General features: G+C 45.0%; 1 protein-coding gene across 1 annotated transcript in view; it reads left to right on the top strand.

Annotated features, from left to right (window-relative positions):
- The window catches only part of ntng1a (netrin g1a), a gene marked incomplete at both ends in the record, with an annotated part of 230,021 nt that overhangs the window by 80,478 nt on the left and 134,543 nt on the right, over window positions 1–15,000 (top strand). Inside the window, one exon of the mRNA XM_080752341.1 lies at window positions 6,059–6,702. Coding sequence (XP_080608467.1) covers window positions 6,059–6,702 — 644 coding nt within the window. The remainder of the gene's footprint in view (window positions 1–6,058; window positions 6,703–15,000) is intronic.

The following is a 15,000-nucleotide window of genomic DNA, read 5'->3' as shown; positions in this document are numbered from 1 at the left end:
CACTGGGGAGTTGGGAAGAGAACATCGCCTTGTAATGATTTGTGGCAAAGCGGACAAATGTTTTGGGGGAGGACCTCTTTCAGCAAGGGGGAGGTGCGTGTGCGTGCGTGTGTGTGTGTGTGTGTGTGTGTGTGTGTGTGTGTGTGTGTGTGTGTGTGTGTGTGTGCAGGGGCGTCACAAGGGGTAGGAAAGTGGGACTGAGGGCCCAAGGTGGTGGAGGGGCCTTAATTATTTTATACTTTAACTATTGAAAAATAGCAGATATACAAGCTCACAGCGCGGCACCGAGTGCCGTGCTGCGAGCTTGTAGATATGCTATTTTTGAAAAGTCGTGAAAATGTGTGCAAATCTTTGAATATTATGTATTTTTTAAGCGAACATTTGTAACTCAAATTTTGCTTCTGGGGGGTCCCTGGAACTAAATATTTTGAGATGGGGGTCCGTGGCCAAATACGTATCATCTTGGGGGTACTTGACATAGGTTTCTTGCACACATTTTCACGATTTTTCAAAAATAGCAGATCTACAAGCTCGCAGCGCGGCACCCGGTCCTTGTACCCAGGGCCCAGAATTTGGTGTGACGCCCCTGTGTGTGTGTGTGTGTGTGTGTGTGTGTGTGTGTGTGTGTGTGTGTGTGAGTGTGTGTGTGTGTGTGGGGGGGGGGGGGGGAAGGGGGTGGTGGTGATGAATTTACATCTCGCTGACAAAACCACAAAACCCCCCGTACAGCTCGAGTGCAGACCAAACTGGCGAAGCCGCAGCAGCGGAAAGACACGCCGTCCACTTAACTCTCAAATACCTGGAACGCGTTAGATTTTAACCACTTTAACCATTATCTTATGCTTTAACTTTAGAAAAATAGCAGATATACAAGCTCACAGCGCGGCACCGAGTGCCGCGCTGCGAGCTTGTAGATCTGCTATTTTTGAAAAATCGTGAAAAGTCTTTGAATATCTTTGACCCGATCTTTGACCCGACTTCTAAATCCTTCCTCTAAATCAATGGTTCTCAAACTTTTTGATGTCAAGGACCCTCAAAATTACAGGTATTTGGCCACGGACCCCCCATCTCAAAATATGTTGTTCCAGGGACCCCCCCAGAAGCAAATATTTGAGTTACAAATGTTCGCTTTTAAATAGATATATTCAAAGACTTGCTAAAATAGCAGATATACAAGCTCGCAGCGCGGCACTCGGTGCCGCGCTGTGAGCTTGTATATCTGCTATTTTTCAATAGTTAAAGCAGTCAATAATCCTAGGCCTAAATGGGTTAAAGCCTCGATCCTTATCCTATTCAATTTGTACAGTTGTCTTAAATCATTTGGAGTGGGTAAATATTAAGCATCGACCCACAACGTAAAGAGCCTGCTGTGGTTTTAAACAGCGGCCGTGCACTGTTACTCAAGCTTTAGTGGTCCACTAATTGAAATGAAGGGCCCTCCTGGTTGTTCACGAAACCCGCCTGCTTACTTTGGGGAAGATAGGGACTTTTTTCGGCCCGGGTGACTAAAGGCTTTGGAAAGCCCTATGAGGATTTACTGTAGGGGTGCCCTCACTTTTTTGACGTGAGATCTACTTTTAAAATGACTAGCTCAACATGATCTACCCATCCAAAATGTTTTAGCTGAGGGCCTGAGGGGAGCTTTGGAATAGCAGCACTGGCGTTAAATTTTAGATAAACACACTTACTGTAAGGGGGAAATAAATGTGAAATACTGGGGGAAATGTCTTCATCCCTTTCTGTATGGAAGTGGTAGGTTTTGGGGTTCTTTACTGACTCTTGAACAAAGCATTGCATTGGAGGTTTGCCTACTTTAGAAGCCATGAAGGGAGCTGACAGGCCCTTCTTGATGTCATATTGACATATTCTTTTTATATTTTAATTATACATTTTTAGAGGCATGTCATGTGGTCTACCTGCACACCCTTGATGATCTACTGGTAGATCACAATCTACCTTTTGGGCACCCCTGATCTACTGTATATGGCTCGCAAAAGGAGTGCCATCTTGAAAACCACATCTGAAAACCTGCTTCTGTCATCTTTTTCTTAATGTATTTGGCCTTTTTTCATGCCAGTTTTAAGTTGTTTTTATTCCTCTGTTGATACAGTTTTAATTATGTTATTATGAATTATCTTCTGTACCTCGTTTTACTTTGTTATAAAGCACTTTGTAACATTGTCTGGAAAAGCGCTACACAAACAAATTCATTATAATAGTCATAAGTAGGAATGGAGCTTGTTAATTCTTTTTGATAATGAGCACCTTATCGATCCTGCTTATTGAGCCGGGCTTTTATCGAGCCCACTATTGAGCGTTTTCTAATATTTTGTGGAAAGACAAGAAGACAAATCCTGAACAGAACTGGTATCTTTTTATTATTGGCCAGTTGTTGTGACTGAGTTTGTGGCTGAGTGACCACCATCTATGAACAAAAGTAAAAAAGTGTTTGCCTATCATTAAAACCATTCATTCAATGTGCAATAAATTCTTTCTTTTTTTTCACAGTTTTGTTTATTTGAAATTCAGGGCATACAGTAAACCAAGACTTGTTCATATATTATGAGAACCAATCACAAAGAGAGAGAAAAAAAAGAGACAGTCATATAAATGCAAAAGATGACAGTATAGCAATAGGGCAAAAAACAAAATGAGAGAAATAAAAAGGCAATAATATAAGCAACAAGCTATGAAGGCACTTGAGGTACCATTCAGTGAAATGACATTTAATGATCATATGCCCTGATTCAAGTTTAAACAACAAACAGGCAAATAGGACAGATGAAAAATGTATATATAAAAAAGTATTAACAACAACACACGAGACAGACAAACTTGACAAAACAAGACAAGACAAGACAAGACATGGCTTGGTCGCCCCACACTGCAATATATGTGATAAACAAGCAGTGCACCCACACATAGTTCCCCATAATGTGCAATAAATTCAATGTGTTAAATGGCTTTATATTAAGAATAGTACTGTAAAAATGTCTCGCCTCTTGTCTTGATTGTATAAACATGATGTCATGGGACGCTATATGCTCGATAAAAGGGTTGATAAGCTCAAAGCTTTATTGATACCGGGTACTCAAAACATTTGTTATATCGAGTATGTAACAGTCTCGTTTCGAGCTCCATCCATTTCATAACTGAAAACACTCATCGTACACAAACGTAACGCTTTGTCTGAAACATTGAGCTAACAAAAGGAGGCCCTCTCAGATATTCTCAGGTGTGAAATAAACTATTACTCACTCTCTGATAGCTTGACCTTCACTTTCCAGAATGCTGCAAATCATCGCTTCAGGTCCAAAACCCTTACTTTTGAGAAAATGAAAAAATAAAAAATAAGAACCTGTGTTCCCAATTGACTTAACTTTTCACTTTCCCTTTCAAAATATTTCAAAGAAAACAAGCAATCCATAAACAAACACAAACTTACAATGCGATGTGCGTTGCATGGAGTTTGCAGATCGGCTGTTTAGTGATGGAAAAAGTACCCCAATGTTTGACTTAAGTAAAAGTATCAATACTGCAACATAGAAATAGTCTGTTACAAGTAACTGACTGACAGTATTGACATCAACATATACTTAAAGTACCAAAAGTAAAAGTACAACAATGTTTGAAAATAGCAGATCTGCAAGCTCACAACGCACAACGCGTTGTGCGCTTATAGATCGGCTATTTTCAAATGGCCATGGCATAAAGCTAAATTAGATTAATGTATGTTTTTATAAATATAATCATTTTTTGCGACCGAATGTCACAGACCATGAGAAATGTTGCTTGTCTCCGTCTGTCTGTGTCAGTCAGTCAGTACACATTTTTACATGGGTTGGTTCACTTGTCACTGTGATCACAGGTGATATCACAGCCCAGGTGACATCACCTATGTAAAAGTCCATATATGGGTATTCCCCAGAATCCCTTTTATGCCCATATATGAAGATCCCTGATGTCATCGATAGCCAGATGGCCAAGACATGGCTCATATCTGTCTGGCTCCCCAGGCATCAAACCAGGCCCTAACTCGTCAAGGCCCTGCTTGGCTTTACTAATTAACACATGTTTTATGCCCATAAATGGAAATCCCTGTCCCAATGTCATCAATATTAAGGACTTATCTGGGAATGCCCATATTTGGTAATGCACATACCGGCATATGGGCATGTTTTGACTTAAACATTGTTGTCTACTATGCAGGGGTCTCCATATGGATATACCGGTACATCACTGGCCAGATGGCCAAGAATTGGCTCGCATGTCGCCCTGAGGCGTCTTACTAGTATCTGCAAAGTAACTAGTAACTAAAGTTTTCAAATAATTATATTGGAGTAAAAGTACAATAGCCAGTGCTACAGCTGTGGCTGAGAGGCCATCAATATCAGACCATCAAGGCCATCGATTAACAATTTAGATTTAGATTAACATTTTCGCTATACGGTGAGTGAGAAGGTTCAGGTTCATGTTTATCTTCATATGTATTGATACAAAGTAAAAAATACAATGAAATACTTATGCTATGAGCACCCTCTGCCTTAAGGCAGGTCTTAACCAAGGAGATTAGTGGACGATTTCAGTCGAAAAGCGTCAGCTGCCGACAGTGTCGAAGTGTCCTTGAGCAAGACTCTCGAGGACACCCTAATTGTGGGTTTCAGCCCAAACCAATGTGCAGGTTGGTGCCTTGCATTTGAAAGAGCAATAGCCAATAATACAACTATTCTAGAAGTTTCCTGCTTCTTATTCCATATCTGACCAATTCATTCTATAACTTTGTAGATTACGGATTAAAGATGATTGGTTATTGCTTCTTCACACGGTTTCCCTCGCCATCGGTGTATGAATGTGTGTGAATGGGTGAGTGTAATGTACAATCCATGTAAAACGCTTTGGATGAACATGCTATAGGCCTATTAATGCACCATTTGCCATTGTGTGAAAGGTTGTGAGCTTGTAGATCATCTATTTTCACAATTTTGGAGGTTTTCTGAAAGCACAAAATAGGGCTTAAGTGGCTAAACACTGTACCTCGTCCGAAACAACCCGACACATTACTGGATCTGTGTTATGTTATGCCATGTTACTGCTCACCAGGGACGTGCAGAGAATGTTAGAGAGGCAGGGGCTGAAATTTCTAAAAGGGATTTTTAGTGAAAATATCGAAAATAGCAGTTGTGAGCTTGGAGGTCGGCTATTTTCGATGTTTGATTTCTACACAGAGAAGGAAATTCTTTCAATATAAGACGCTTCATTCAAGTTCAGGAGAGTTTGGACAATTATCCATTGCCATTATCTTGAATGTTGCCTTCAGATATGGCACGGAAAGAAGAGGGCATTTGCATTTTTTTCACCATAGTAAAAACTGTATTCATGGCCTGGACTAGAGGGCACTTTTTTTTACAGATGGATAAAAGGGCAGGGGCTCAAGCCCCCTTTGATGTCTATGTGTGCACGTGCCTGCTGCTCACCACAACTGACCCATCTTCATAACCGTCTCTTTGTCTCTCCCGTTGTCTCCCACCTCCCCTCTCCACGGACGCCCCTCTTCCTTTACCCTGACCCTCTCCCCTTGCCTGGCAGTACCAGCCTCTATCACACACTTCGTTTCGGGAAGAGAGTCTGGGATTGCAGGGAGAGATTCAATTTCTGGGGGGGCGGGCTAAATCCTAAGCACTAACCAGAGCTCTTAATTGCTCCCTTTGAACTTCAAAGGTTTTATTTTTTTTGATTGAGCCATACAAGTGTCAATAGCTCGTTAGTCAATGAAAGCATCAAAGACTACAGCCTGTTTGATGTCTGTAATGAGAGTGGAGGGGGGATGTGTTTGTATACACACAGACTCGCCTGATTGGCTGAATGGTTTTGAACCAGGCCAACACCCACCATGTGCCCCAAGCCTACAGCCCTGATTGGCTAACCCTTTCTGGTGGCTGGTGGACATAGAATCTCAATCGTGAGGGGCCAGACCACACTACACCACCACTACCGCCAGGGGGTGGTGTTGTGCTTGTCTGGTTTATTAACCAGGCTACCTCTCCCCGTCTGTCCGCAGGAGAACCCGTACATGTGCAACAACGAGTGCGACGCCGCCACCGAGGAGCTGGCCCACCCGCCGGAGCTGATGTTCGACTTCGAGGGCCGGAACCCCACCACCTTCTGGCAGTCCTCGTCCTGGAGGAAGCACCCCCGGCCGCTGCTGGTCAACATCACGCTCTCCTGGGACAAGACCATCGAGCTGACGGACGACATCGTGCTGACCTTCGAGTCGGGCCGGCCCGAGCAGATGGTGCTGGAGAAGTCGCTGGACTACGGCCGCACGTGGCAGCCGTACCAGTTCTACGCCACCGACTGCCTGGACGCCTTCACCATGGAGCCCAAGACGGCGCAGGACCTGACGCAGCACACGCTCCTGGACATCATCTGCACCGAGGAGTACTCGCGCGGCTACGTGTGGAAGTACGACAAGACGGTGCGCTTCGAGATCAAGGACCGCTTCGCGCTGTTCGCCGGGCCGCGCCTCCACAACATGGCGTCGCTGTACGGCCAGCTGGACACCACCAAGAACCTGCGGGACTTCTTCACCATCACCGACCTGAGGGTCCGGCTGCTGCGGCCCGCCACCGGCGCCACCATGGTGGACGAGAACAACCTGTCGCGCTACTTCTACGCCATCTCGGACATCAAGGTCCAGGGCAGGTAAGAGATGGAAAACGATCCACGGAATTCATTTTTATATTCTTCTGTGACATTCATTCTCCTTGTGACCAAAAGGTTTGGTAAAAAATGTATTCTAACTAGAATTTCGCCCGCCTTCGGCGGGCTCATCCAAGTGCTCACATGCACACACGCACAGCTGCTCCAAGCCATGTTGCCCACAAAAAGCACAGTAATGCTTCTCTCTCTGTGTGCGCGCTTCTGCACTGACTGTGCCTGTGAGGGGCACGTGCCTCTCTCTCTCTCTCTCTCTCTCTCTCTCTCTCTCTCTCTCTCTCTCTCTCTCTCTCCACGCGCTTCTGCACTGATAGTCTCTCGGAGGGGCTGCGCTCTCTAGGGGCTGTGTGTGTGTGTGTGTGTGTGTGTGTGTGTGTGTGTGTGTGTGTGTGTGTGTGTGTGTGTGTGTGTGTGTGTGTGTGTGTGTGTGTGTGTGTGTGTGTGTGTGTGGCTACGCCCCCCTCGGTTGAAATAGGATCCGCCGGTCCCATAGCTGGGAATGAGCCAATGGAAGGCGGTCACCATGGCGACAGGGGGCGAATCAGCGGACGGCTGTGCCGTGCATTCTACCGACATCTGAGCTAGCTATGAGTTGAAGTCGATGTAAAGGGGGCGTGAATGGGCTTGGAAGTGGGATGCGGCTCTAAGAAAAATGTAATAGTAGATGGCCCCAGACCGCTTGCCTATAGCAGTCTGGATTCCCAAAGGCTCCATTGCAGCCTGACAGCTCGTCGCGGTTCGAGTCACTCCCCATCTCTCTTCCATTTCCTGTCTGTATACGGCATACTATCAATAAAGTCTGACCTCCACTGGCTGTCAGTCTGTAAGTCAGTCAGTCTGTCTGTCCGTCACGTCACACTTTTGCCCTACTCAAATCTCCGCCACCTTTGCCCCTATCCATGTCTAACTTTGCACACACACACTCCTTGGCTGCCAAACCACAACCTCCACCCCTCATTTCTCACATGGCCCTCTTCTAGCGCCACCATGAGGCCGATTCTCGCAAAACACATTTTTGGACACTGCTCCTACAGATTTTGCCCTAAAATCATGCAAAGCGGTACACAGTATCTCTAATGCCATGTCATCAACATGGATCTGTCCCATTTCCCATATTCCCTCCAGATTGGCTACCATTGCCTTCTAAAGTTGTATGCGACCTGACGGTTGCTTATCTCCCGATTAGGGAGTCTTACTGTTGTATTTTCTGAAAAAAAAAAAAAACACATTACAATCATGAAACCTTGTATCTCCATATTTGGATATTTTTTTGTAAATCACGCCCTACTTCATTTCGCACAAAAGTAGTTCACAACACGTCGCATCGCATCGTGACAGATAGTGTGCTTTGGATCGGCTATTGGTGCAATATTTCAAAAAGAAAACAAGGATGATTTTATACGCTTTTTGATTATTATTATTTTTCTTCAAAATCTTACATTAACTACATGACTGTTTTGGACATACAAGGTTTCCATCCGACAGTGACAATTACTGTAGTAACACCACATGTGATCAATTACATTACCCCCGACCAAATATACACCTATTATACACGATTTCTTTCAAGGATGTCGCTGAAATAGCAGCTGATAATCGCCCTCTGCAAAAAAGCATGCATGCATTAACGGTGTGAGTGTTTTTCGAAGGCGTATGAGCTCGGTGTGCAAACGCCAGGGGCGTCACAAGGGGTAGGAAAGTGGGACTGAGTTACTGGGGCCCAAGGTGGTGGAGGGGCCCTAGTAACTTTAGCTATTGAAAAATAGCAGATATACAAGCTGCCGCGCTGCGAGCTTGTAGATCTGCTATTTTTGAAAAGTCGTGAAAATGTGCGCAAATCTTTGATGTATGTATTTTTAAGCGAACGTTTGTAACTCAGATTTTGCTTCCGGGGGGGTCCCTGGAACTAAATATTTTGAGATGGGGGTCCGTGGCCAAATTCATATCATTTTGGGGGTCCTTCACATGAAAAAGTTTGAGCATCACTGACATGGAAACATGGGTTTCTTGCACACTTTTTCCACAATTTTTCAAAAATAGCAGATCTACAAGCTTGCAGTGCGGCACTCGGTGCCGCGCTGTGAGCTTGTATATCTGCTATTTTTCAATAGTTAACATTCATGGGGGGCCCGCAGTGAATCCTTGTACCCAGGGCCCAGAATTTGGTGCGACGCCCTGGCAAACGCCATAATGGTGATACTGCATTATTGGCGTTCAAGGGGTTCTGGGAGGAATATCTGCAAGAGTGTGGAAATGCTCCCGCCGTGACGTGACACGTTATCGAGACACTTTAGAAAACGCAGACTGTTTACCTAACACTAATGACCAGACTGTTTACCTAACACTAATGACCAGTGCCTGCATGGTAGTAGGCCTACAGCTACAACCGTGCCACTTCAGAGAGGAACCGATAATGAATAGGAAAAAAAAAAGCATTTACTGTTACCACTCTTTCCAATTAGGCTAGGCAAGCAAAGATCTGTAATGATGTGCACGGTTCAGTCCGCCCGTCGTCAGCAGCACATCTTAATTAACCAAGTTGCTTAGGGCGTGCTTGCAGCGCTCCATTTCCGAGGCCACATGTACACTCAGCTGTCTGCCAGCCTGTGAAAGACAATAAAAGCTATATAGCGTCTCCGTCATCAGGTCACTGCGCGTTCTAATTAGCTGGTTGATGTACGGCCGTCCCCGGAGGGTCGTACAGCGTGAGCGCGAGACGTGAACGCCAAGACGTCGTTATCCCGTAAGCAGAAACACGGCAACAACAACACGAATGTCTCGCCCTCCCCTCCCTCCTTTGCTTATGCAACAAACAAGAGTCGCTGGGGCATCAACTTAACCCTGCAAGGCCCAGCGTCGCTTTTTGGCAACATTTTTTAAATCATTTTTTAAAAAATGTTATAATTAGTTTTCCTGTTATTTTTTCACATTAACATCACCATTAAATCCTATTGTTTAGTATTACAATGCCATTGGCCACGATATTTGCATATAAATACCCCCCACAGAGAGTGACATTCACACCTCCCAGAGAAGTTGAAATTCCAGCGTCTGGACGAACAACATCTCACTTTTTAACTGAAGCTATTCCTCACTAAAACATAAGTAAAATGCCTGTAATATATTTTTTCGTGATCATTAGAATGTCTAGAACATGTACATATGTTATTATTGTGAAAAATATCCCCAAAATGCAAATTAGAGCATGATTTATGATTTATGATTTATGGCTATAAAACCTTACAAAAACATTATTAATTTTTTAACATTACATTTTCCTGCGATTAGGACTCCTACAACAGCATCTGATTTATTTATTTTTTTGGCCGGTAGAAATTAATTCGGGTCTTGCAGAGTTAAGTGGAATGGTTTTACACCATGTGATTTTCCAATTTAGCAGTCGTGAATTTGCTCGTAAAACGGGGGTTGAGTTTAATTACTGTTGTTTTTCTCTTCACACATGGCCACACAGCACAGCGGTGCAAAGTGACAGCGAGTCACTGCAATTCTAAGATGCAGTATCGAGAACGGTTTGTGTGTTGGCAGCTTGTCGGGCTGATGTGACATGGTTGGAGCACAGGATCATAAATACAGATTAGTTTTTTTAACATGTACTCTGTTAATATATTCATGTAATATAATCGTCACTGTCGGGCAGAGACCTTGTATCTCCGAGTTTCAAATGTTTACGTTTTTTGGTAAAGCAAAGCCCTGCTTCATCATACAAGACGCACAAAACTAGTGAAAACAGCAGATCTACAAGCACACAACGCCTCGCGATGCGAGGCGTTGTGAGCTTGTAGATCGGCTGCTTTCACTAGTTTAGTACATTTTTTAGATGATAAATACAAAACGAACGGTTTTGGACATACAAGGTTTCCACCCGACAACGACGATATATATATATTTATTCCAATGCTATCGGATTCCGACATGCCAGGGTCACCATCAGTAATAATTATGCCGTATGGTTCAACACAACGGTTGCTGTGTTGAACCTAATCAGAAATGTGCAATGTCATGGTCTGGTTGTGAGTTTTCCCTGTAGCAATAGACCATTATCTAAATCAATATATGAATATTGTAAAATAAAAAACCTGAGAGCGACCCTGACTTCTGTAACATCCAACTAACATCATTGCTCTAATATGCACACGGGCAGGTACTCTTTCTTAACTGTGCAAGGAGCTATGATAATTAACGCCTCGCTCAACAAAATAGAATTTTTGACTTTTCTCGCGACCGAGAAGGTCACTCGGCAAACAAAAACACCTGGAGGGGGATTTTGCAGGGAGACGAAAGGGAACCGGACCCGGGCGGGCATCCATTCAAGACCCGCGCCGTCGTGAGCGGCGATTATTTATTCTATCTGTCTAATCATGACCGAGCCCATACATCCCCGCGGGGCCGTAGGTTTGAGTGATGAGCGACGAGGAGCCCGCGCGGTCGTTTGCCAGCCCGTTGATTTTTAGAGTGACGCACGCACTGAGAAATGTCCCCCCCCCCCCCTCCCCTCTCCCTCCACTGTTTACCAAAGGTAACGCACAGTTCAGCCCATAATGAGACACACTTTGCATGGAGATGTTTCACATCATGGGCAGGTGCACACATAGACATCAAATGGGGGCTTGAGCCCCTGCCCTTTTATCCGTCTGTAAAAAGTGCCCTCTCCAGACCATGAATGCAGTTTTTACTATGGTGAAAGAAATGCGAATGCCTTCTTTCCATCCATGCCCACACCTGAAGGTAGCATTCAAGAGAATTGCCATGTCCAAACTCTCCTGAACTTGAATGCAGCATCTTATGTTGAAAGAATTGCCCTCTCTGTGTAGAAATCCATGCCGTTACGCCACATCTCCAGTATTCACTTGAATATTAGTTCAGTGTGGTATCAAGCACCCGACAACAGCCGACCTCCAAGCTCCCAACGGAGCTTGGAGGTCACAACGCGCTGCGACGCGTTGTGAGCTTGGAGGTCTGCTATTTGCGATAATTTCACCAAAAGGCCCTTTTCGAAAATTCAGCCCCTGCCTATCTCTAACATTCTCTGCACGTCCCTGTTTCACACTATACCCCCCCCAGTCTCCACCCCATCCCCACGGGCGCGTTGTCGCTCGTCTCACTTTCTACTGGGTGGGTGTGTGGTATAAAGCGGGACACATAAGCTCCTTAACCCACCGGACTACAGGCTTCTTGTGAGACTCGCCGGGAGTGATTTGGCGGGGGCAGCCGGGTTTCCGAGAGCTAGCTGGCATATTTCACTTCATGCCGCTGCGCTGGCCCCCGCCGCCATCCGCTTAGATCGGGAACACACAGGGAGGGAGGGAGCAGGGGCGTCACACCACATTCTGGGCCCTGGGTACAAGGATTCACCGCGGGGGCCCCCCATGAATGTTAACTATTGCAAAATAGCAGATATACAAGCTCACAGCGCGGCACCGAATGCCACGCCGCGAGCTTGTAGATCTGCTATTTTTGAAGATTTTTTAAAAATTTGTGCAAGAAACCTATGTTTCCATGTCAGTGGTGCTCAAAACTTTTTCATGTCAAGATGATATGTATTTGACCACAGACCCCCATCTTAAAATATTTTGTTCCAGGGACCCCCCAGAAGCAACATTTTAGTTACAAATGTTCACTTAAAAAGTGAAAGATTTGCACACATTTTCACGACTTTTCAAAAATAGCAGATCTACAAGCTCGCAGCGCGGCACTCGGTGCCGCGCTGCGAGCTTGTATATCTGCTATTTTTCGATAACTAAAGTTACTAGGGCCCCTCCACCTTGGGCCATGGTAACTCAGTCCCAACTTTCCCCCCCAGTGTGACGCCCCAGGAGGGAGGGAGGGGCGTCTCAGGGACAGAGCTCTCAGCTTTTCTCCTCTTCGCCACAACAGTGAAAAACAAAAGGAATGAGCCTAAGCTCTGCTCCAAAGTAGGTCAACCTCCAACGGAGAGACAGAGAGACATACAGACAGATAGGCAGACAGACAGACAAGTAAAACAAGGAAGTGGAAAGGATCCTTTTAAACCAGTGGTCCGTAAAATGTTTCATGTCAAAGACCCCCAAATTAATATATATATATCTATTTTTTTTATATATATATATTTTTTGGGCTTTTATGCCTTTATTGATAGTATACAGTAGACTGACAGGAAATGGGGAGAGAGAGAGTTGGGGAGTGACATGCGGCAAAGGTCGTCCGGATCGGGAATCGAACCGGCGCCGCCGCGGCAACCATGCCTATGTGGCGATGTCTATGTGGTGTGCGCCTTGACCAGTAGGCCACCGGACACCCCCCCCAAATTAATATTTAGGCCTGATAATATTTTGTACCAAGGACCCGTATACGAGGTTGTGTTTCAAAACTATTTAAAATTGTTAAAATCTTTCCAAGATGTAGGCTATTTTCTTCTTCTTTTTTTTGTATTTTTATAGCATATCTACAACTATGGCTATTTTCAAATATAGGGTTAAAGTGGTAAATAACTAACTTTTGATGTTATATTAACCTATTTTGCTTGGGACACCCTGGAACCCTCTCAAGGAGCCCTGGGCCCACTTTTTGATCATACAGTACTCTAAACCATGGATACTCAAACAGCTGAACCTGTGGGCCACATTAACTCTTTCAAAGCCACAGAGGTAGATTGACGAGAATTATTAATTAGGCAACCAACCCACAGATGAAGGTTGATGAGAATAGGCTATCTTTGTTATAAAACAACTCAAAATAACTTTTTTTTTAACAAACAGGTGTTTCATACGAAACACTTGTCTTGCCTCCAGTGGCAGATCATGTGACTGAACGAAAACACGGAAGTGCACGATCCATTCTGGGTCTGCTTTGTTGTTATTCTGGTTAGAATGCATTATACATAAAAACACACTTTCCTCCTCACCCGTAAGTCGGATTTTCATTCCGAAAAAAGATCTGAGCAGCTGGTGGCAAACCCGGTTCCGACAGGCACGGAGCGCGTGCGTGGAGCGCCCGACGCAAAAGTAGCTATTTGCTCATTTTGTTAGCATGGTTGTATGAGTGTAACGTTGGTGAATTTAGCGTCACCCAGGTTACTGAAAAGAATGGACAGAACAGATAGATGTGTAAACAACGTTTTCTTGTGGTCATAAAAAAACACTGAAGTAAAAAAATAAATGGCAAGGGGACACGGGCCAAACTTGATAATGTCTGTCTTTCTTTGGCACCTAGCTTATATTGTCCATCTTAACAACAGTTGACGCTGTGTTTTGGCAAATTAAACATTGCATGAGAGGGCAACATCTCAAAATATCTCGAAAGCATCCGTCCATTTTTGGTTAATTTTGGGATTGATGATTGATTGATTGATTGGTGGGCCAGTCAAAATTGTGTCTCAGGCCGGAAGTGGCCTGCACGCCTGAGTTTGAGTAACACTGTGCTAAACGACACCTGGAGTTGTAGCAGTGATATGGAGGCATCGGTGCATGTTGCACGGTGCTTTCAGTTTACATTTAATACCAGCAGGGACAACGCGAACAAAGATTTGCGGGGAGGAGGATAAAGAAGAAGGGGGGGGGGGGGGGTTGTAATCAAGATAGATGTGAATAATGTGTATTATATTGGGGCCAGGGTGACTGGAATTAATTTGTACAGTGAGCCCGTGCCATTTTATTGTATCAGCAGTATAATGTGTGGCGTGGAGAGAGAGAGAGAGAGAGAGAGAGAGAGAGAGAGAGAGAGATGAGAGAGAGAGAGAGAGAGGGTTAGGAGGGAGAGGGGGAGAGAGGGGAGGAGGGTTTTCTAATTATCTACTGTCTGACTTTGGCATGAAAAAGTCTTCTTCTCGCTCCTTTTTTTCGTGTGTGCGTGGGGGGGAGGGGGGGGGGGGGTTACATTTACCGTAACTACGGCCTGCAATTTTGCAACCTCCCCATGTCGTCTCTCTTCCCTCCTCCCCCCCCCCCCCCCCCCCACAGTGATCGATACAGTGTAATTAAAGCTGGAGACGGGGCTCCTACTGGGCTCCTAAGGATCTCTCTCACTCCGCGTTTCCTTCTCTTCACGTCTCCGTCGCTCTCCCTTTGCCTCCGCGAGTGTAGAGTGTCTCAGTCTGAATCGCTTTCCTTTGCCCTGTCCTGAATTAAGGGGAACAAACACCAGCAGGCAAGCGTGTTGTTCACGCCTCACCCGCCGCTCCAATATACGCCACTCTTTTATTTTCCTGCGCGGTGAAAAATGTCCGCTCGCCGTCCGCAGCCGGTGTGTGCAGTGCTCCCCTTTATAAATGGAGACAAAGTTCCAAAC

The sequence above is a fragment of the Nannobrachium achirus genome (assembly GCF_963921795.1).
Source record: "Nannobrachium achirus genome assembly, chromosome: 21".
Classification (NCBI taxonomy): domain Eukaryota; kingdom Metazoa; phylum Chordata; class Actinopteri; order Myctophiformes; family Myctophidae; genus Nannobrachium; species Nannobrachium achirus.
The sequence above is the reverse complement of the archived record's forward strand: the minus strand, read 5'-3'. Positions and strand labels throughout refer to the sequence as shown.